Source organism: Heptranchias perlo, chromosome 30 (genome assembly GCF_035084215.1).
Source record: "Heptranchias perlo isolate sHepPer1 chromosome 30, sHepPer1.hap1, whole genome shotgun sequence".
In the NCBI taxonomy this organism is placed as follows: domain Eukaryota; kingdom Metazoa; phylum Chordata; class Chondrichthyes; order Hexanchiformes; family Hexanchidae; genus Heptranchias; species Heptranchias perlo.
In genome coordinates, this window is record NC_090354.1 from 30992461 (window position 1) to 31016150 (window position 23690).

Below are 23690 nucleotides of genomic sequence, written 5' to 3' on the forward strand. Positions count from 1 at the left end.
GTCACTTTCTTCCGCCAGCTCTCCTTTGTCTCGTGTATTGTGTCTTTGTTCCATTTGTCGCTCTTCTGAGGGATGTCAGTGTTGGGAAATGAAAGCGCATTCTCCTGGTGCATTACCACTCGAGGTTTATTTATAAACTTCTGCCATCATCCTGGTGACTACATTGTATGCTCTCGATGACATTGTGCAATTTTGGGTGCCCTATTCTAGAAAAGACACAGTCCCCTAACTGTTCCTTAACCATTGCCTTGTACAGATTATTCCTTTACCACCTTTAATAAAGAAAGTTAGAGCTGAAAAACATTTTCTATTTCAGGCAACTAGTGTCTGCATTGAGTACAATTAGGTACAGCAAGAAATGTAAAAAAAAACTTTCACAATACTGAAGTCTGCCAATCCAGCATAGTTTAAATCGGGGCCCAGTTTCACATTACAAATGTAGCTGGAGAATGTAAATAGTTGTTACAATCAGTACTCTTGATCTGATTCATAGAATCAGAGAAAGATTACAGCACGGAAGGAGGCCATTTGTCCCATCGAGTCCGCGCCGGCTCTATGTAAGAGCAATCCAGCTAGTCCCTCTTGCTCGCCCTATCCCCGTAGCCCAGCAGTGTTGCGACCCTGATTGTTTAAATTATGCAAATGAAAGAAGATACGCAAGGATGTCCCAAAGCGCTTCACAGCCCATGAAGTACTTTTTGAAGTGTAGTCACTTATAATGTACGGAAATGTGGCAGCCAATTTGCAAACAACAGTGATGGACTGGGGTGGACAAATGTAAGGAGTCGTATAACACCAGGGTTATAGTCCAACAGCTTTGTTTGAAATCACAAGCTTTCGGAGCTTTGCTCCTTCCTCACCTGTCTTCAATTGGAAGGAAAATCGGGCGGAGTGTCTAACAGGCGGTCGATCCGCTACCACCCGCTCAACACCATCGACAAAATATAAAGTTACCCCAGTGTTCCCACAGCACAGGTAGAAAGGAAAACTCCCTTTACAGTGCTCCATCACACACTCCCAGGGCAGGTACAGAATGGGTTAGATACAGAGTAAAGCTCCCTCTACACTGTCCCATCAAACACTCCCAGGGCAGGTACAGCACGGGTTAGATACAGAGTAAAGCTCCTCTCTGACCCAATGTGCTGCCTTCAATTGATTGATTACTGCCCAACAATATCCAGTTTTGAATTCACTTCATTAACAAACATTGCCCATCTGCAATGAGACCTATTTCACAGCTGTGGGCAAAGTTTTTGAAATATCCTGAGACTGTTCACAGAATGGCTGCTGTTTTCCTTTGCAGCTTTTAAAAAAAAGTGGTAGAATTAAAAATGAGTCGATTGGGTTTGCTCCCTTTCATCTTCGTCTCTTAATTCTGACACAGCCCGATTTGTTTGACGTCCTGCAGCAGGTTTAGTGAAACAATCTCACACAATCTCCCATCCGCTGTGTAAAATCAAGACCAGTACGGGACCCTGAGGCAGCACCGTTCTCTGCAGTCTGGTTAGAAAACAGGATGGAGCGAGGTGAAGTTCCTGCTAACTCCCGGTGAGCCCCTAACTGCCCGGGAGGACTGGGTCCGACACGTGTCTCTTAATGTCTGTACATGTGCTGCAACTTTCCAAATACTCTGGGAGCGAGGGAAAGCGAGACGGGCTGATGCCAGCGGGTGAGGGAGTCGGTCTCTGAAGCTGTGCCCCCAGGGGAAGGTGTGGTTCGGGTGGAGGGTGTCGGGTCACGGTTTGATCCGGAGCCGCGGTCAGCTGGGCTCCGCTAGACAAGGATTCCCGGGATTTCACCAACTTGACGTAGCATGGACTCTTGGGGAAAGAAGCAGAATTCCATGAGGAATGTTGTGCTAATTATGTTGATTCTCACTGTGCAGACCTAAGGGGGCGAAACTTTTCTAATCTTGCTGGAGGTGGGGATGAAAACCCCTCAATCAACACGAGACCCCCGATCAACACAAGACCCAAGACCCCCCCGCCCCACCCTGATCATCTCAAGGCCCCCCGAGGCAGAGACTCAGTGCCGGGGGGGTAATGGCAGGGGCAGGGACTCGGTGCCTGGGGGTAATGGCAGGGGCAGGGACTCGGCGCCTGGGGGTAATGGCAGGGGCAGGGACTCGGTGCCGGGGGGGGTAATGGCAGGGGCAGGGACTCAGTGCCGGGGGGGGTAATGGCAGGGGCAGGGACTCAGTGCCTGGGAGAAATGGCAGGGGCAGGGACTCAGTGCCTGGGGGTAATGGCTGAGGCAGGGACACAGTGCCTGGGGGTAATGGCAGGGGCAGGGACTCGGTGCCTGGGGGTAATGGCAGGGGCAGGGTCTCGGTGCCTGGGGGTAATGGCAGGGGCAGGGACTCAGTGCCTGGGGGGTAATGGCTGAGGCAGGGACACAGTGCCTGGGGGTAATGGCAGGGGCAGGGACACAGTGCCTGGGGGTAATGGCAGGGGCAGAGACTCAGTGCCTGGGGGTAATGGCAGGGGCAGGGACTCAGTGCCTGGGGGTAATGGCAGGGGCAGGGACTCAGTGCCTGGGGGTAATGGCAGGGGCAGGGACTCAGTGCCTGGGGGTAATGGCAGGGGCAGGGACTCAGTGCCTGGGGGTAATGGCAGGGGCGGGGACTCAGTGCCTGGGGGGTAATGGCTGAGGCAGGGACACAGTGCCTGGGGGTAATGGCAGGGGCAGGGACTCAGTGCCTGGGGGTAATGGCAGGGGCAGGGACTCAGTGCCTGGGGGTAATGGCAGGGGCAGGGACTCAGTGCCTGGGGGTAATGGCAGGGGCAGGGACTCAGTGCCTGGGGGTAATGGCAGGGGCAGGGACTCAGTGCCTGGGGGTAATGGCAGGGGCAGGGACTCAGTGCCTGGGGGTAATGGCAGGGGCAGGGACTCTTTGAGCACTTTCGTTTATCAGTTATAAAAATATTGGAGATGGCGGTTTGACTGACAGTTAAGAATCATCCAATCGGGTAATGAAGATTCTGTTCACTGTTCAATTGACGAGGGAAGGTGGGAGGTCGGGAGGTTGGGCGTGTCAGGTAACCAATGGCGGGAACAGACAGATTGACTCCTTTCAATAATTAAGATGGACTTACCTCCAGAGGAGATGCTTGAAGTGGAGTCACAGGTTGAACAGAGGGCGACACCTTGGATTCTGCTGATAATGGGGAGTATATTTCGATGGGGTGTGATGCTGGTGAGACAGCGCTGTACGCCGGGGGCACGGGCACGGGCACTGCCTGTCTCTGCAGGAGCTGTAGGATGATGTTGAAATCGGCCATCATCCTGGTCTCCAGCCTGTGGGAAGGTTCGAAAGGTTCCGTTAGCTGGGGATTCCCGGCCTCAGGGACGCCTGATGTCCTCAAACAATCCTTGCTTCACTGATGTTATGTATCTTCTGGGGAACGCCCAGTTTCTGAGACGCCAGGCCACGTAGGGTGGGACATTTAGTGGGAAAGTCCAAGCAGGCCCAGTGCCAGACACTTCCCAGGCCTCAGGTCTCATGTTATCTTGGACATGGTAGCATAGTGGTTATGTTACTGGACTAGTAAGCCAGAGGCCTGAACAAATAATCCAGAGACATGAGTTCAAATCTGGTAGCTGGGGAATTTAAATTCAGTTAATAAAATAAAATCTGGAATAAAAAAAGCTAGTATCAGTAATGGTGGCCATGAAACTACCGGATTGTTGTTAAAAACCCATCTGGTTCACTAATGCCCTTTAGGAAGGAAACCTGCCGTCCTTACCCGGTCTGGCCTTTATGTGACTCCAGACCCAAAAGCCACGTGGTTGATTCTTAACTGTCCTCTGAAATTGCCTCTGAAGTCACTCAGTTGTACAATCTCACTACAAAAAAAAGACATACTAAGAATAAAATCGGACGGATCACAAGGCACCGGAAACGACAAAGGCAAACCAAGCCCAGTCGACCCTGCAAAGTCCTCCTCACTAACATCTGGGGACTTGTGCCAAAATTGGGAGAGCTGTCCCACAGACTAGTCAAGCAACAGCTTGACATAGCCATGCTCACAGAATCATACCTTTCAGCCAACGTCCCAGAATCTTCCATCACCATCCCTGGGTATGTCCTGTCCCACCAGCAGGACAGACCCACCAGAGGTGGTGGCACAGTGGTATACAGTCAGGAGGGAGTGGCAGTGGGAGTCCTACAACATTGACTCTGGACCCCATGAAGTCTCATGCCATCAGGTCAAACATGGGCAAGGAAATCTCCTGCTGATTACCACCTACCGCCCTCCCTCAGCTGATGAATCAGTCCTCCTCCATGTTGAGCACCACTTGGAGGAAGCACTGAGGGTAACAAGGGCACAGAATGTACTCTGGGTGGAGGACTTCAATGTCCATCACCAAGAGTGGCTCGGTAGCACCACTACTGACCGAGCTGGCCGAGTCCTGAAGGACATAACTGCCAGACTGGGCCTGCGGCAGGTAGTGAAGAACCAACACGAGGGAATAAACCTACTTGACCTTGTCCTCACCAATCTACCTGTCACAGATGCATCTGTCCATGACAGTATTGGTAGGAGTGACCACCGCACAGTCCTTGTGGAGACGAAGTCCCATCTTCGCACTGAGGACACCATCCAATGTGTTGTGTGGCACTACCACCATGCTAAATGGGATAGATACAGAACAGATCTAGCAGCTCAAAACTGGGCATCCATGAGGCGCTGTGGGCCATCAGCAGCAGCAGAATTGTATTCCATCACAATTTGTAACCTCATGGCCCAGCATATTCCTCACTCTACCATTACCAATAAGCCAGGGGATTCAACCCTGGTTCAATGAGGAGTGCAGAAGAGCAGCACCAGGTGTACCTAAAAATGAGGTGCCAACCTGGTGAAGCTATAACACAGGACTACATGCATGCTAAACAGCAGAAGCAGCATGCTATAGACAGAGCTAAGCGATCCCACAACCAACGGATCAGATCAAAGCTCTGCAGTCCTGCCACATCCAGTCGTGAATGGTGGTGGACAAATAAACAACTAACGGGAGGAGGAGGCTCTGCAAACATCCCCATCCTCAATGATGGCGGAGTCCAGCACGTGAGTGCAAAAGACAAGGCTGAAGCATTTGCAACCATCTTCAGCCAGAAGTGCGAAGTGGATGATCCATCTCAGCCTCCTCCCGATATCCCCACCATCACAGAAGCCAGTCTTCAGCCAATTCGATTCACTCCCCGTGATATCAAGAAACGGCTGAGTGCACTGGATATAGCAAAGGCTATGGGCCCCGACAACATCCCAGTTATAGTGCTGAAGACTTGTGCTCCAGAACTAGCCCAAGCTGTTCAAGTACAGCTACAACACTAGCATCTGGAAAATTGCCCAGTATGTCCTGTCCACAAAAAGCAGGACAAATCCAATCCAGCCAATACCGCCCCATCAGTCTACACTCAATCTTATCAGCAAAGTGATGGAAGGTGTTGTCGACAGCGCTATCAAGCGGCACTTATTCACCAATAACCTGCTGATTGATGCTCAGTTTGGATTCCGCCAGGACCACTCGGCTCCAGACCTCATTACAGCCTTGGTCCAAACATGAACAAAAGAGCTGATTCCAGAGGTGAGGTGAGAGTGACTGCCCTTGACATCAAGATAGCATTTAACTGAGTGTGGCACCAAGGAGCCCTAGTAAAATTGAAGTCAATGGAAATCAGGGGGAAAACTCTCCAGTGACAAAGGAAGATGGTAGTGGTTGTTGGTGGCCAATCATCTCAGCCCAAGGACATTGCTGCAGGACTTCCTCAGGGCAGTGTCCTAGGCCCAACCATCTTCAGCTGCTTCATCAATGACCTTCCCTCCATCATAAGGTCAGAAATGGGGATGTTTGCTGATGATTGCACAGTGTTCAGTTCCATTTGCAACCCCTCAAATAATGAAGCAGTCCAAGCCCGCATGCAGCAAGACCTGGACAACATTCAGGCTTGGGCTGATAAGTGGCAAGTAACATTCGCGCCAGACAAGTGCCAGGCAATGACCGTCTCCAACAAGAGAGAGTCTAACCACCTCCCCTTGACATTCAACGGCATTACCATCGCCGAATCCCCCACCATCAACATCCTCGGGGTCACCCTTGACCAGAAACTTAACTGGACCAGCCATATAAATACTGTGGCTACAAGAGGAGGTCAGAGGCTGGGTATTCTGTGGCGAGTGACTCACATCCTGACTCCCCAAAGCCTTTCCACCATCTACAAGGCACAAGTCAGGAGTGTGATGGAATACTCTCCACTTGCCTGGATGAGTGCAGCTCCAACAACACTCAAGAAGCTCGACACCATCCAGAACAAAGCAACCCACTTGATTGGCACCTCATCCACCACCTTAAACATTCACTCCCTCCACCACTGGCGCACAGTGGCTGCAGTGTGTACCATCCACAGGATGCACTGCAGCAACTCGCCAAGGCTTCTTTGACAGCACTTCCCAAACCCACGACCTCTACCACCTAGAAGGACAAGGGCAGCAGGTACATGGGAACAACACCACCTGCACGTTCCCCTCCAAGTCACACACGATCCCGACTTGGAAATATATCGCCGTTCCTTCATCGTTGCTGGGACAAAATTCTGGAACTCCCTTCCTAACAGCACTGTGGGTGAACCTTCACCACACGGACTGCAGCGGTTCAAGAAGGCGGCTCACCACCACCTTCTCAAGGGGCAATTAGGGATGGGCAATAAATGCCGGCCTTGCCAGCGATGCCCACATCCCATGAACGAATAAAAAAAATCTCACCTGGGACCCTATCGGCCAACAGATGGGGGCAGTTTTCATCCCCTCGGTCTGGGCTGGACTTGTACCTGAGGTTTCCATTAACTCATTGCTGGTTTACAGTTACAATCGACTGCCACCACACCCCTTCCCTCTGCCCGAGTCCCAGCTGCTGAAAGTACCTTCAGCAAACGGGAGAGGCCACGGCTCTAATGGAGACACTGGAACAAGGATTAAAGCAGACTTGGGCCTAGTCTCCATCCACATGGTGCCTGCACAGGGTGAACCACAATCCTGCTCTTGATGTGAAATCGAATGTGGATGATCATGGTCTCTCCCCCCCCCACCAACCCGGGATTGATATCCCCCGCACCCCCCACCCCCCCCCCCCCCCCCGTACTGATATCCTCCCGGGATTGTTATCCCCACCCCAGGATTGATATCCACCCTGGGATTGATATCCTCCCGGGATTGATATTCCCACCCCCCCCACCAAGATAGATATCCTTCTGGGATTGTATTCCCCTCCCCCAGGATTGATATCCTCGTGGGATTGATATCCCCCCACCCCAGGATTGATATCGCCACCCCCCAGGATTGATATCGCCCCCCCACCCAAGGATTTATATCCTCCCCCCTGCCGGATTAATATCCCCCACCCCAGATTTGATATTCCCCCTGGGATTGGGATCTGCTGCCTGTGCTGCTCAGGTGATTTCCAGATTTTGCCTTTTCTTTTGCTTTCTCTGGCCGGAGAGTGAGAGTAAACAAAGGATGCAATGGAAGTGGCACTATCCCAGCATTCATAGCACGAGTGAATGTTCCCTATTAAAACTATACCACCTGTAGTTCTCTCTATTCATCTCCTAAAAGCATTGACTGGTCACTGGGGTTACGGGTCCATTAACTCGTTGCTAGGGTTACGGGTCCATTAACTCGTTGCTAGGGTTACGGGTGTATTAACTCGTTGCTAGGGTTACGGTTCCATTAACTCATTGCTAGGGTTACGGTTCCATTAACTCGTTGCTGGGGTTATGGTCCCATTAACTCGTTGCTAGGGTTACGGTTCCATTAACTTGTTGCTGGGGTTATGGTCCCATTAACTCGTTGTTGGAGTTTGCCTGTTTTAATAAACAAAAATGCCCCCTTTTTAGAGGGACACAAACAATAAACACCCAAATCATACAAACGAAAAAGGAAACTTATCAAATTAAATAATAATATTATTCCACATGTCCTGTACACACTCCAGTCCCTGCGGTGCCCACAGGTCGTGGAAATCCTCAAACATACCAGCAGACGCCGTGTGCTCCTTCTCCAGGGCCACTCGGCTGCGAACAAGACGGCAAAAGAGAGGCAGACAGTCCGAACGACCGTCCCCACGGCCGCATCCAACCTGGACCTGTAGATGGCCGCCTTTGCCAGGCTCAGGAGCAAAGTATGTGTGAGCACAAGTGTGAGTTCAAGTGGGAAGACAAGTGTGAGTATGAGTAAGCACAGGTGTGAGTATGAATGTGAGTGTATGAGCGTGAGTCCCTTTGTGAGTACAAGTGTGAGTATGAGCGTGAGTACGTGTGAATACTTGTGTGAGCGAGGAGGATAGCCTCAGTCTGCAGGACGATATAGATGGGTTGGTCAGATGGGCGGAACAGTGGCAAATGGAATTTAACCCGGAAAAGTGCGAGGTGATGCACTTTGGAGGGACTAACAAGGCAAGGGAATACACAATGAATGGGAGGACCCTAGGCAAGACAGAGGGTCAGAGGGATCTTGGTGTGCAAGTTCACAGATCCCTGAAGGCGGCGGAACAGGTAGATAAGGTGGTAAAGAAGGCATATGGGATACTTGCCTTTATTAGCCGAGGCATAGACTATAAGAGCAAGGAGGGTATGATGGAGCTGTATAAAACACTGGTTAGGCCACAGCTGGAGTACTGTGTGCAGTTCTGGTCGCCACACTACAGGAAGGATGTGATCGCTTTGGAGAGGGTGCAGAGGAGATTCACCAGGATGTTACCAGGGCTGGAGCGCTTCAGCTATGAAGAGAGACTGGGAAGATTGGGTTTGTTTTCCTTGGAGCAGAGGAGGCTGAGGGGGGACATGATTGAGGTGTACAAAATTATGAGGGGCACAGATAGGATAGATACTAAGGAGCTTTTTCCCTTAGTTGAGGGTTCTATAACAAGGGGACATAGATTCAAGGTAAAAGGCGGGAGGTTTAGAGGGGATTTGAGAAAGAACTTTTTCACCCAGAGGGTGGTTGGAGTCTGGAACTCACTGCCTGAAAGGGTTGTGGAGGCAGGAACCCTCACAACATTCAAGAAGCATTTGGATGAGCACTTGAAATGCCATAGCATACAAGGCTAAGGACCAAATGCTGGAATATGGGATTAGAGTAGACAGGGCTTGATGGCCGGCGCGGACACGATGGGCCGAAGGGCCTCTATCCGTGCTGTATAACTCTATGACTCTATGAGTGTGAGTACATGGTGCGAGAACGAGTGTGAGGACGTGAGAGTGAACACGTGTGGAGTGCTGCCTTCCCCAACTTCACAAGGATATGAGCAGGCAGTAAAAGTGTGGCATCACTAGTGTAATAGAACTGGTACAGATCACACAGAACGGTGCAAACATGGTGTGGAATTATCACCACAGTCCCTACCCTTGTGTGACTCTTATCTTAAGGTGAGAGGACGAGAGGTCTAGACTCCCACTGAGTGCTGGAGTTGACTGAACTGGTTACAGACCGGCCGACCGCCCATCCTCGTGTGTTGGTCTCACCTGTTCAGCTGTGCATGGAGCATCTCTAGCCTGGATTCCACCTTTATCCTGGCCCTCTCCTCCATGCTGGATACCGTCCCCAGGTTAGCGTGAGCTGACATCGAACGCCTGTGTGACTCCGAGAACTGGCTGCCTTTTCTCTCACCCCAGAAGCTGAACATGTTCGACACACTCGTGAAAGTACCTGACGAGAGAAAGAGGCTCAGGTTCAAACTGCAGAGAAATTTCACGCTCGAGGTCGATAGATTTTTGTTGGGTAAGGGCATCAAGGGATATGGAGCAAAGGCAGGTAAATGGGGTTGAGGTGCAGATTAGCCATGATCTCATTGAATAGTGGAACAGGCTTGAGGGGCTGAATGGCCTACTCCTGTTAACAGGCTCGAGGGGCTGAATGGCCTCCTCCTGTTCCTATGTTAACAGGTTCGAGGGGCTGAATGGCCTCCTCCTATGTTCCACTCACCGGACCATTAAACACAGAGACTTTTCCTGCCGCTCTGAGTTTCTGCTCAGTACATTCAGGGTTCAAGTTCAGCCCAGATTGATGGGATGAAAATGTTTTCTGTCTGCAGTGGATGGAGTGTACATGGACTTCAGGAAAGCCTTTGACAAAGTGTCACATGGGGAATTACTAGAGATGATGAAGGAATATAGAATTAGAGGGAGGATAGCAAACTGGATTAAAAATTGATAAGAAGGGAGTGTGTAGTGGTGTCCCACAGGATTCAGTTCTGGGGATACTTTTGTTCACTGTGTACATCAATGATTTGGATAAAGGGCTAGAGGAAATGGTGTAAAAATTTGCAGATGATTCTAAAATAGGAGATCTAGTTAATTCTTTAGGAGACCAAAGGAAGCTGTAAAGGGATATTGATAAGATCGGGGAATTGGCTAAAAAGTGACAGAGGGAGATTTACTCTGGATCTAACCCGTGCTGTACCTGTCCTGAAGTGTGGGACAGTGGGTGGCTGAACTGGAAAGTATTCTATTCCCAACACAAACTTCTCTCACCCCGATGAGCACAAAGCTAACATAAAAATAAGATAACACTCCACAGTCGGGAATCGCTCTCAGTGCTATAGCCCAGCTAAAATCTCTTAAACTCATCGTAGCTACGGCATGTGGGTTCAGGATTTGCTCTCTAGCCCACACTGTTACCTCTGGAGTCCCCCAAGGATCGACCCATGGCCCCCTCCTATTTCTCATCTACATGCTGTCACCCAGCGACATCATCCGAATGCACAGGTTCCACATGTACACTGACAATACCCAGCTCTACCTCACCACCACCTCTCGACCCCTCCACTGCCTATGATTTGTCACGCTGCTTGTCCAACATCTAGTATTGGATGAGCAGAAATTTCCTCCAATTAAATATTGGGAAGACCGAAGCCGTTGGTCTCTGCCACAAACTCCGTTCCCTAGCCACCGACTCCTTCCCTCTCCTTGGCCACTATCTGAGGCTGAACCAGACTGATCGCAGCCTTGGTGTCCTATTTGACCCCGAGCTGAGCTTCCGATCCCAGATCCTCTCCATCACCAAGATTGCCTACTTCCACCTTTGTAACGTCACCTGTCTCTGCTCCTGCCTCAGCTCGTTTGCTGCTGAAACCCTTATCCATGCCTTTGTTACCTCTAGACTCAACTATTCCAACGCTCTCCTGGCCGGCCCCCGATCGTCCACCCTCCATAAACTTGAGCTCATCCACAACTCAGTTGCTCCTTATCCTAACTTGTACAAAGTCCCATTCACCCATCACCCCTGTGCTCACTGACCTACATTGACTCTTGATTTTAAAATTCTCATCCTTCATGTTCAAATCCCCCCATGGCCTCGCCCCTTCCTATCTCTGTAACCTCCTCCAGCCCTACAACCCTCCAAGATCTCTGTGATCCTCCAATTCTGGCCTCTTGCGCATCTCCGATTTCTTTTGCTCCACCATTGGCGGTTGTGCCTTCAGCTGCCTAGGCCCTAAGCTCTGGAATTCCCTCCCTAAACCTCTCTGCCTCTCTCACTCTCTCTCCTCTTTTAAGTCGCTCCTCCAAACTTTTGATCACCTATCCTAATATCTCTTTATGTGGCTCGATGTCAGATTTTGCCTGTTAAACGCTCCTATTAAGCACTTTGGGACATTTTACTACGTTAAAGGCGCTATATAAATGCAAGTTGTTGTTGTTGCTGCTCACGGCTCTTCTAGAGTCTGTCAGTGAATGAAGGACAGCAACATTTTCAGACGCAGCTCCTGTGCATTCTTGGACGGTAATGTAAAACGGGTCACAGTGAATCGGCCGCACGGTTTACCTCCCGCCCAGATTTTCTCTTCCAGTGACGTCACCGGGCAGGGAGTAAACGCTCTACTGATTCGCTATCAACGTGCTCATAGTATCATAGTAGGTACAGCACAGGAGGAGGCCATTTGGCCCACCTTGCCTGTGCCATCTCTTTGAAAGAGCTGTTCAATTAGTCCCCACTCCCCTGCTCTTTCCACATGGTCCTGTAAATATTTCCCCTTCAAGTATTTATCCAATTCCCTTTTGAAAGTTATTATTGAATCTGCTTCCACCGCCCTTTCAGGCAGTGAATTCCAGATCACAACAACTCACTGCGTAAAAAAATGTTTCCTCATGTTGTCTCTGGCTCTTTTCTGGATCACCTTAAATCTGTGTCCGCTGGTTACCGATCCCTCAGTGACTGGAAACACTTTCTCCTTATTTACTCTATCAAAGCCGTACATAATTTTGAACACAATCTCCCCTTTACCTTCTAAGAACAACCCCAGCTTCTCCAGTTTCTCCACATAACTGAAGTCCCTCATCCCTGGTACCATTCTAGTAAATCTTTTCTGCACCCTCTCTAAGGCCTTGACATCCTTCCTAAAGTGTGGTGCCCAGAATTGAACACAATCCTCCAGCTGTGGCCGAATCAGTGTTTTATCAAGGATTAGCATAACTTCCTTGCTTTTGTACTCTGTGCCTCTATTAATAAAGCCCAGGATCCCAAATGCTTTTTTAAACAGCCTTCTCAACTTGTCCTGCCATCTTCAAAGATTTGTGTACATACACCCCCAGATCTCTCTGTTCCTGCACTCCCTTTAAAATTGCACCATTTCGTTTATATTGCCTTTCCTCATTCTTTCTACCAAAATGCATCACTTCACACTTCTCTGCGTTAAATTTCATCTGCCATGTGTCTGCCCATTTCACCAGTCTGTCTCTGTCCTCCTGAAGTCTGTTATTATCCTCCACATTGCTTACTGCATTTCCGAGTTTTGTGTCATCTGCAAACTTTGAAATTATGCCCTGTATACCCAAGTCCAGGTCATTAATATATATCAAAAAGAGCAATGGTCCTAATACTGACCCCTGGGGAACACCACTGTATACTTCCCTCCAGTCTGAAAAACAACCGTTCACCACTACTCTCAGCTTTCTGTCACTCAGCCAATTTTGTATCCATGCTGCCACTGTCCCTTTAATCCCATGGGCTTTAATTTTGCTAATAAGTATATGATGTGGTACTTTATCAAATGCCTTTTGAAAGTCCAAAGGACAAGGGCAGCAGACGCATGGGAACAACACCACCTGCACATTCCCCTCCAAGTCACACACCATCTCGACTTGGAAATATATCACCGATCCTTCATTGTCAATGAGTCAAAATCCTGGAACTCCCAACTAACAGCACTGTGGGAGAACCTTCACCACACGGACTGCAGCGGTTCAAGAGGCTGTGTATTCTGCGGCGAGTGACTCACCTCCTGACTCCCCAAAGCCTTTCCACCATCTACAAGGCACAAGTCAGGAGTGTGAAGGAATACTCTCCACTTGCCTGGATGAGTGCAGCTTCAACAACACTCAAGAAGCTTGACACCATCCAGGACAAAGCAGCCCGCTTGATTGGCACCCCATCCACCACCCTAAACATTCGCTCCCTCCACCACCGGGTCACCGTGGCTGCAGTGTGTACCATCCACAGGATGCACTGCAGCAACTCGCCAAGGCTTCTTCAACAGCACCTCCCAAACACCACCTGCACGTTCCCCTCCAAGTCACACACCATCCCGACTTGGAAATATATCACCGATCCTTTGTCGTCGCTGGGTCAAAATCCTGGAACTCCCTTCCTAACAGCATTGTGGGAGAACCTTCACCACACGGACTGCAGCGGTTCAAGAAGGCGGCTCACCACCACCTTCTCAAGGGCAATTAGGGATGGCCAATAAATGCCGGCCTCGCCAGCGACGCCCACATCCCGTGTACGAATAAAAAAAAAGTCCATATACACAACATCAACCACACTACCCTCATCAATCCTCTCCGTTACTTAATCAAAGAACTCAATTAATTTCGTCAAACGTGATTTTCCTTTAACAAATCTGAGCTGACTTTCATTTATTAGCCCAGACTTTTCCAAGTGCCAATTCATTTTGTCCCAGATTATTATCACTAATGGTTTCCCCACCATCAGTGTCAGGTTGACTAGTCTGTAATTGCCGAGTTTATCACTCTCTCCTTTTCTGAACAGGGGTGTAACATTTGCAATCCTCCAGTCCTCTGGCACCATCCCCATATCTAAGGAGGATTAGAAGATTGTGGCCAGAGCCTCCACAATTTCCACCCTTACTTCCCTCAGTAACCTGGGATGCATCCCATCCGGACCAGGTGACTTTTCTACTTTGAGTACTGCCAATCTTTTAAGTACCTCCTGTTTATCTATTTTTATCCTATCCAATATCGCTACTACCTCCTCCTTTACTGCTACAATGGCAGCATCCTCTTCTCTGTTCTATGGGATAATGGCCTAACTGCCCAATGGGCCATTTCCCAACTAGAATTGGCACTGAGGCTAAACTGAACAGACTCTTTCCAAGGGATCGGGTTACTGTCTGTGTCAGTGTGAGCACAGTGACCCTGGTGAGAAACTGTGTGACACACTTGGCTCTTTGGACATAACAGGAAGTCACTTTGCCCTTCAGAGCTGTGCCTGTGCAGCTCCCTTACATCACTTCCTGTGGTAGGCAGGCTCTTCTCCAGCAACTGTGGTCTTTAGCTTTCGCAAACTTTCATCGAGAGCAAAATAAATCATGTTTCTCAGTGATTATTCCTGAGACAGAAAGTCACGTGTTTGGCTCAGAAATTGGTATAGGTTGAGTTGCAGGTTGAAAAATCTGGAATTCTCTCCCCCAAAAGGCTGTGGATGCCGGTGGACAATTGGAGCTTTCAAGACTGAGGTCGATAGAGTTCTGTTGGGTATCAAAGGATATGAGGTACAGGTCAGCCGTGATCTAATTGAATGTCGGAGCAGGCCCGAGGGATTTAATGCCTCCCCCCTGTTCCTATTAACTGTTCATTCAGAAACAAGATGGCGCCTGGGGCGGGCAAGAGATCAAACAGAAAGGGTGAGGGGAGAGGAACAGGAAATGTGACATCTTAATAGTCAGACAATTCCACAAGGAATGGAGGGTGACTCTGGTACCTGTGAAGGGATTGGATCCACTGCCTTTCCTTCTGCATTCCCCATGGCCCATGTCAGATGTTGCAGGGAATCCATTCTTCACCTCAGTGATGCCGGAGGCCGAAGCTTTGAGGTTCTCGTCACTGGACTGTGAGCGGGGGGTCAGGCTGCTGTAGTCCCAGTGGTCTCTCGCTGCGTGAGTACGGTGGTTAGTGTGAGGTTGGAGTGAGTGTGCTAATGGCAATGTGAGGTTGGACTGAGTTTGTTAATTGAAGTGTGAGGTTGGGATGAGTGTGTCAATGAGAGTGTATTAATAACAATGCGAGAGTTGTGTGAGTGTGTTAATGGAAATGTGATGATGGAGTGAGTGTGTTAATGACAGTGTGATGATGGAGTGAGTGTGTTAATGACAGTGTGAGGTTGGAGTGAGTGTGTTAATGACAGTGTGAGGTTGGAGTGAGTGTGTTAATGACAGTGTGAAGTTGCAGTGAGTTTGTTAATGGAAGTGTGAGGTTGGAGTGAGTGTGTTAATGACAGTGTGAGGTTGGAGTGAGTGTGTTAATGACAGTGTGAGGTTGGAGTGAGTGTGTTAATGGAAGTGTGAGGTTGGTGTGAGTGTGTTAAGACTGTCTGATTTTGGAGTGATTGTGGTAATGACAGTGTGAGGTTGGAGTAAGTGAGTTAATGAGAGTGCAAGGTGAGAGTGAGTGTGTTAATGGCAGTGTGAGGGTGGAGTGAGTGTGTTAATGACAGTGTGAGGGTGGAGTGAGTGTGTTAATGACAGTGTGAGGGTGGAGAGAGTTTATATTATCACAGAGCCCAAATGAATGTTTCCTATCTCAGCCAGTCTTTGATTCTCTCGGCAGTCTGTGTGAGTCGGGGCTGTAATTTGTGTAACTCGCTGTTCCAGGCCTCTGGCTGTGTCTGATTCACTGGGTGGCTTTTTCTCATTCTCCTTGTCTGTCTTTGCTTTGGGTGATACACAGTGTAGAACAGATTTAGGCCGCCATTGGTGGCGGTGATCACTATTAAAGGGACAGTCCTCTCGGTCCGCGCACTCACCGGCATTGCTCCTTTCCCGGAAGGAGAGGTTTCTCCGACGTACCCGTCTGTGTCCGCAGTCGGAATCCTCACTTGGGGGTGAACGGAGAATTCGGTCTGTCTATTAAATGCAGTTTAAATAACACAAAAGAATCCTTGTCTTACACAAATAGAGTTACAGAAACCAGGCGTCCGTTAATACTAAACACTCATAGAAGAGATCATAAGAGATGCCCTCTATGATCACCGGGAAAGGGAAGGGCCTTTCGAAATACACAACAAAGCTTCTGAAAAAATAGGTCGTGCCTAACAAATTTGATAGAGTTTTTTGAGGAAGTCACCAGGGTGGTGGATGAGGGTAATCCGGTGGACTTTGTCTACCTGGACTTTCAGGAAGTCTTTGACGAGGTGCCTCACACTTGGTTACTTCACGAGATAGAATCTTGTGGTATCAGTAAAAATTTGACAAGTTGGATCAGGAATTGGCTCCAATCCCACAGCCAAAAAGTAGTGGTTAACGGATGTGGTTCAGACTGGAGACATGTTACTCGTGGATTTTCCCTAGGGATCGGTCCTGGGCCCGCTACTCTTCACGGTCTTTATTAATGACCTGGACAGCGGTGTTGGGAATATCTTCGCCCAAGGGATTTAGTTTCCCATCAGCCATTTTGCTGGGGTGTGTTGAGGGGGTTATTGGATGATTGGTGGGAGGCTCCACGTAGCCAAGGCGATGAGGACTCGGAAGAATTGTCCTTGTATAATTGGCAGGTGCTTCACTGCGGCTTTGGCAGAGGGCGTCCTCAGCCATTGACCGAAGAGATCTATACCTCTACACAAAGTGAAAGAGGAGCTGGGGAGCGATGTCTCACTCCAGGGAGGAGGATCATACGAGGGGGAAAGAGACCGTCAGCTGCCTGACCCACCAAGAATAGAGGCCCAACCCAACACCACCCACCCCCCACCCCCAGAATGTGACCCTAACCCCTGCGCACCTCCTCACACCCTTCCCCCTCCCCCGCTCCCCGATGGTCAACCTTTAAAAAAAAACAAAATGTACTGAGACACGAAGGTCAAAGGCCAAGGCCCCAGTGTTGGGCACCAGCAATGTGCAGGAATGGGTGGGTGAAGATCGGGTGATCACTGACCTGTATCAACAAAATAGAGGGAGAGCCAAGGAAGGCTGCAATGGAGAGAGGGGGAGAGGGGTTGGAGGCCAAGGGTGAGACAGGGATCAACCATCGGATAACGAGCTTTCCCTCGTATCCTGATCAGGAGGGCGAGAGAGGGGCTAGAGAAGCCTCACAAATATGGGAGGAGCATTCAAGTCTTGGACAGACTTGGGCTTTATCGAGAATTCCAAGTTTTGATTGAAAAGTTGTGGAATGTAACAAGTCAGTGACTTGAAGGTAGTTTTAGTGATGGAGGAGTGGGAATTCCATTTAGAATCCTGTTGTGTGTAACATTGGTACACAGATAGACTCAGTGTGCACTGGTACACAGACCGACTGAGTGTACACTGGTACATGGACAGACTCAGTGTACTCTGCTGTATACCATGTATGTTAAGACAACACTGATATCGATGTGGATTTGATTAAAGGAAAGAATGAAAAGGACTAAAACTCACATCTCTGAGATTGAAGGTGATCTCCAAATTGGTCCAGAAGTTATCGTAGAAATCCGGGTACATGTCCAGGACCTCCAGCAGGTCCTCCCGCACAATCCGGTGTAAGTCACAGTACGTTAGAGCTCTGACGTCTGCGTTTGATTTCCCGGGCCTGGCGTAAAGGCTGATCGGCTCTCCAAACGTGTCGTTCTTCCCTGGATTAAAAAAAACCCCGAAAGCATCAAATATCCACACTGGGTTACTGTGTATACGTGTCAGCCGTGGCTCAGTGATAGTGCTCTCACCTCTGAATCACAAGGTTGTGGGTTCAAGTCCCACTTCAGAGGCTTGAGTACATAATCTAGGCTGACAATCCCAGTGCAGTACTGTGGGAGTGCTGCATGGTCGGAGGTGCCGTCTTTCAGATGTGAAGTTAAACCCGTCTGCCCTCTCAGATTTAGGTAAAAGATCCCATGGGATAATTTCAAAGAAGAGGAGGGGAGTTCTCCCTGGTGTCCTGGCCAATATTTAGCCCTCAACCAACATCAATAAAACAGATTATCTCATTGCTGTTTGTGGGATCTTGCTGTGCACAAAATTGGTTGCTCCGTTTCCTGCATTACAACAGAGACGACACAGCAGAAATGCTTCATTGGCTGTAAAGCTCTTTGGGACGTCCTGAGATCATTAAAGGTGCTATAAGAGTCCACATGGTTGGTTTGGAAAAATACCAGAATGGTGCAGTAACGGATATTCTTCCGAGACACGATGGCCGGGAATTTCATTGGAGCTGCTCCCACTCCACCGATCTAACTGCACAGCAAGTGCAGCAGGAATCTCGTTTATGTGTAAACTGGGTTTCCTCTGCAAGTCCATCGAAGTTAAGGTGGAGAGGAAATTCCCGGCCATTGTTGCAGTTGAGCAGAGGGAGGAATGTTGGCCAGGAAATTGGGATCATTAGTGTCGTGGGATCTTCAACATCCACCTGAGCAGGTGGGCAGGGCTTGAACTGAAGAACGGCACCTCTGACAATGCAGCACTCCCTCGGTACGGCACAAGTCTTGTTGTGTCCAAGCCCATCGGGGGGAGCAGCAACCCACAGCGTCTGACTCAGAAGCAGGAGTGCTACTAACTGAGCCAAGCTGATATCCCTTCATTACACATGTTATGTCCTAAAACACTCAAGTTGGTGTGGTAATGTAATGGCTGCTTTTACTTCCGACTCTCTGGAACATTCCTTCTGGATCTAACAAACAGGACAAGAGGAGACCCTGGAGTCTAATTGCTGCAGGATTCCAAGGCCTTAATGAGCTTTTGTGTACAACTACTCGTGCGCAGATCCCTAACGCTCTCTGCCCCGAGACCATCGGGTTTCTGCGTCCGATGATGCGCGGAGCCCGCCGTTACCGCACGCCCACCGGTCTCCTCTGCGTCTCCCGGCGATGGCGTACAGGCGCTCTCCTCGGGCAGAACCGGCCCCAATTCCAACGGGACAGACCGAGAGCAGGGCAGGTCCAGCCACTCACGCACCCAAGATGGCCACCACCACATCCTCGCGCAGGATCTCGATGGAGCCGCGAGATATGAAGTAGAGTGCGGTCAGGACGTCCCCGTAGTGGACCAGCGTGTCACCGGGCGGAGCATGCGTGGTCTTGAACTTCATCGCCAGTGCCCGCAGGCAACCCGGGCTCGCTCCCCTGAAGGCCTTGCAGTTCTGGAGGAGGCTTCTGTTCAAGTGGAGGCAAATGTCGGCCTGCAGGCATTCTGGGAAGCCTTTCAGCACCTGGCCAAAGAGAAACAGGACATGGTTATTTCCGGTGAAAGGGCAAAGCTTCCAGAACCTTCTCTGTTTGTGATTGAATTTCCTGCCCCCTTTCTGAGAGTATCTGCCTCTCTGGTTTCCCCCCCACACCCGCTCCCTCCCCCTGCCCCCCGGCTCCCTCCCCCTGCCCCGACTCCCTATCCCTGTCCCCACTCCCTCCCCCTGCCCCCGCTCCCTATCCCTGCTCCCTGCTCTCTACGCCCTGCCCCCCATTCCCTACGCCCTGCCCCCCATTCCCTACGCCCTGCCCCCCTGTTCCCTACCGCTGTGTCTCCGCTCCCTTGTCCCCTGCCCCCCGCTCACTATCCCCTGCCCCCACTCACTACCCCCAGCCCCCATTCCCTACCCCCTGCCCCCCCATTCCCTACCCCTGTGTCCCCGCTCCCTTGTCCCCTGCCCCCCACTCACTACCCCCTGCCCCCCTATTCCCTACCTCCTGCCCCTCACTCACTATCCCCTGCCCCCTGCTCTCTACCCCCTACCCCCCCACCCACTACCTCTGTGCACACTCCCTGAACTCCTTACAGTAACCTGTGAACCTCTCTCCCTCTCCTGGAGGCACTCACTCTGGGCTGCAGTTCCACGAGTGTCTGCAGTCATCCAGGACCTTGCCCAGGCTCCCAATCTTCATGTGTGATCCCAGACAGATATGTAGGCTGTTCAACCATGGGATGCATCGTGGTCAAACTTGATCTTGTCCTCTCCCAATGTCCACAAACGTATGGGACAGTGATCAGTAGCAGGACCCGGGGCTGATATTTCGCCGCCTTGTCCAGGGGGACTGATGCTGATTGTGGAGACCCCACCACCACACCTGGGTTGAGAATGGTGAATTCCGTGGTGACTGAGGACGGAACCCGTGAGCTCTCAGTAATTGTCAACCCACTCGACAAGAAGCGGCTTGATTTACATCGAGGGAATCTCACCGGGCCCCTCACACCCCCTCCCCTCCCCTCCCCTCCCCGGTCTGTGTGGCTCAGTGCACACTCGGCACACACTCAGCACACACGGAACACACTCAGACACACTCGGTACACACTCGGCACACGCTCGACACATACCCGGCACACACTTGCTGCACACCTGGCACACTCGGTACAAACTCGGCACACACTCGCTACACACTTGCTAAATGTAAATTTCAACTGGCCCTCGTCTCTCAGGAAAATACCATTGGTGTAAATCGTGAGTTTGCAGACCAGAAAAAAACCCAAATCTCTTCTGCTCTGCACCACTCACTTTAAACAGGCATCTGTTTCTGACCTTCCCTTGATTATAAATCCATGCATGGCCGACCCTGAAAGCTCAGTCGGTAACTGGTCTGTACTGAACAGAAGGAGCCAGGTTCCATCCCCGGTCTGTGCTGAGTTGGCCTAGCGGGGGGGCTACTATTGGTCTCAGTGCCTTTTGGTTAAGGAGGGTGAAGAAATCAGGCAGGCTCCCTCTTCCTGATCGCTACCCAGTGACTCCATGCTGGAAAGTGTGTGGACAGTGGGAGAAGACAAGACTGGGTTTCTTTGTGAAGCCCATCATGCCTGAATAGCCTGCTGAGGTTCACACAAGGGCAAATCTATTAATGGGTAAAACGACTGATGATCAGTGGGAAATGTTTAAAGAAACATTTAACGTGATACAGAATCGGTTTATACCCCTGAGGGGCAAGAACTCTACTTGCCAAAAAAAACCAGCCATGGACAACTAAAGAGGCAAGGGACAGTATAAGACATATGGAAAGGGCATACAAAAAGGCAAAAAATGGCAGCGATCCTGGCGAATGAGAAAGATACAAAGATCAATAAAGGGTCACAAAACAGATAGTAAGAGCTACAAAAAAAGAGAGCATGAAAAGAAACTTGCAAGGGATATCAAAGCCAATACGAAGAACTTTTATAGTTATATTAGGAAAAAGAGGGTGGTCAGGAGCAGTGTTGGCCCCTTAAAAACTGAAAGTGGGGATATTGTCATTGACAATGGGGAAATGGTGGACATGTTGAATAATTACTTGCGTCAGTATTTACAGCAGAAAAAGACGATAGCGTGCCGGAAATCCCAAGTCGAGGACAGGGACTCGATAAAATTAACATAAATAAAACAATAGTAATGAAGAAAATAATAGCACTAAAGAGTGACAAATCCCCAGGACCAGATGGTTTCCATCCCAGGGTTTTAAAGGAAGTAGGTGAGCACATTGCGGATGCCCTAACTATAATCTTTCAAAGTTCTCGAGATTCAGGAACCGTCCCTCTAGATTGGAAAATTGCACATGTCACTCCGCTTTTTAAGAAAGGAGAGAGAGGGAAATCAGGGAATTATAGACCAGTTAGCCTAACATCTGTTGTGGGGAAAATGCTGGAGTCTATAATTAAGGATAGGGTGACTGAACACCTTGAAAATTTTCAGTTAATCGGAGAGAGCCAGCATGGATTTGTGAAAGGTAGGTCGTGCCTGACAAACCTGATTGAATTTTTTGAAGAGGTGACTAAAGTAGTGGTCAGGGGAATGTCAATGGATGTTATTTATATGGACTTCCAGAAGGCATTTGATAAAGTCCCACATAAGAGACTGTTAGCTAAGATAGAAGCCCATGGAATCGAGGGAATTCTAGAAGTGAATTCCAGAGGTGAGGTGAGAGTGACTGCCCTTGACATCAAGGCAACATTTGACCGAGTGTGGCACCAAGGAGCCCTAGTAAAATTGAAGTCAATGGGAAACAGGGAGAAAACTCTCCAGTGGCTGGAGTCATACCTAGCACAAAGGAAGATGGTAGTGGTTGTTGGAGGCCAATCATCTCAGCCCCAGGACATTGCTGCAGGCGTTCCTCAGGGCAGTGTCCTAGGCCCAACCATCTTCAGCTGCTTCATCAATGACCTTCCCTCCATCATAAGGTCAGAAATGGGGATGTTTGCTGATGATTGCACAGTGTTCATTTCCATTTGCAACCCCTCAGATAATGAAGCAGTTCAAGCCCACATGCAGCAAGACCTGGACAACATCCAGGCTTGGGCTGATAAGTGGCAAGTAACATTCGCGCCAGATAAGTGCCAGGCAATGATCATCTCCAACAAGAGAGGGTCTAAAGACCTCCCCTTGACATTCAACGGCATTACCATTGCCAAATCCCCCACCATCAACATCCTGGGGGTCACCATTGACCAGAAACTTAACTGGACCAGCGATATAAATACTGTGGCTACAAGAGCAGGTCAGAGGCTGGGTATTCTGCGGCGAGTGACTCACCTCCTGACTCCCCAAAGCCTTTCCACATTCTACAAGGCACAAGTCAGGAGTGTGATGGAATACTCTCCACTTGCCTGGAGGAGTGCAGCTCCAACAACACTCAAGAAGCTCGACACCATCCAGGACAAAGCAGCCCACTTGATTGGCACCCCATCCACCACCCTAAACATTCATTCCCTTCACCACCGGCACACCGTGGCTGCAGTGTGTACCATCTGCAGGATGCACTGCAGCAACTCGCCAAGGCTTCTTCGACAGCACCTCCCAAACACACGGCCTCTACCACCTAGAAGGACAAGGGCAGCAGGCGCATGGGAACAAACCACCTGTTCGTTCCCCTCCAAGTCACACACGATCCCGACTTGGAAATATATCGCCGTTCCTTCATTGTCACTGGGTCAAAATCCTGGAACTCCCTTCCTAACAGCACTGTGGGAGAACCTTCACCACACGGACTGCAGCAGTTCGAGAAGGCGGCTCACCACCACCTTCACAAGGGCAATTAGGGATGGGCAATAAATGCTGGCCTTGCCAGCGACACCCACATCCCATGAACGAATAAAAAAAAAGTACGGACTTGGTTAGGAAGTTGGCTGAGCGAAAGGTGACAGGGAGTCGGGATAATGGGTAGGTACTCACATTGGCAGGATGTGACTAGTGGAGTCCCACAGGGATCTGTCTTGGGGCCTCAATTATTCACAATATTAATTAACGACTTAGATGAAGGCATAGAAAGTCTCATATCTAAGTTTGCCGATGACACAAAGATTGGTGGCAGTGTAGATGAAGTAAGCAGTGTAGATGAAAACATAAAATTACAAAGGGCTATTGATAGATTAGGTGAATGGGCAAAACTGTGGCAAATGGAATTCAATGTAGACAAATGTGAGGTCATCCACTTTGATCAAAAAAGGACAGAACAGGATACTTTCTAAATGGTAAAAAGTTAAAAACAGTGGATGTCCAAAGGGACTTAGGGGTTCAGGTACATAGATCATTGAAGTGTCACGAA

General features: G+C 49.7%; 1 protein-coding gene across 1 annotated transcript in view; it reads right to left on the reverse strand.

The window, feature by feature from the left end:
* Window positions 1-1411: 1411 nt before the first annotated feature.
* The window catches only part of LOC137300083 (potassium voltage-gated channel subfamily H member 6-like), a 94247-nt gene continuing 71968 nt past the window's right edge, over window positions 1412-23690 (reverse strand). The window contains exons 5-11 of the mRNA XM_067969178.1: window positions 19150-19402; window positions 17641-17834; window positions 16011-16134; window positions 14994-15206; window positions 9521-9704; window positions 3096-3297; window positions 1412-1820 (exon numbers count right to left, since the gene is read on the reverse strand). Of these exons, the coding sequence (XP_067825279.1) occupies window positions 1557-1820; window positions 3096-3297; window positions 9521-9704; window positions 14994-15206; window positions 16011-16134; window positions 17641-17834; window positions 19150-19402 (1434 nt within the window). The 3' untranslated portion in view covers window positions 1412-1556. The remainder of the gene's footprint in view (window positions 1821-3095; window positions 3298-9520; window positions 9705-14993; window positions 15207-16010; window positions 16135-17640; window positions 17835-19149; window positions 19403-23690) is intronic.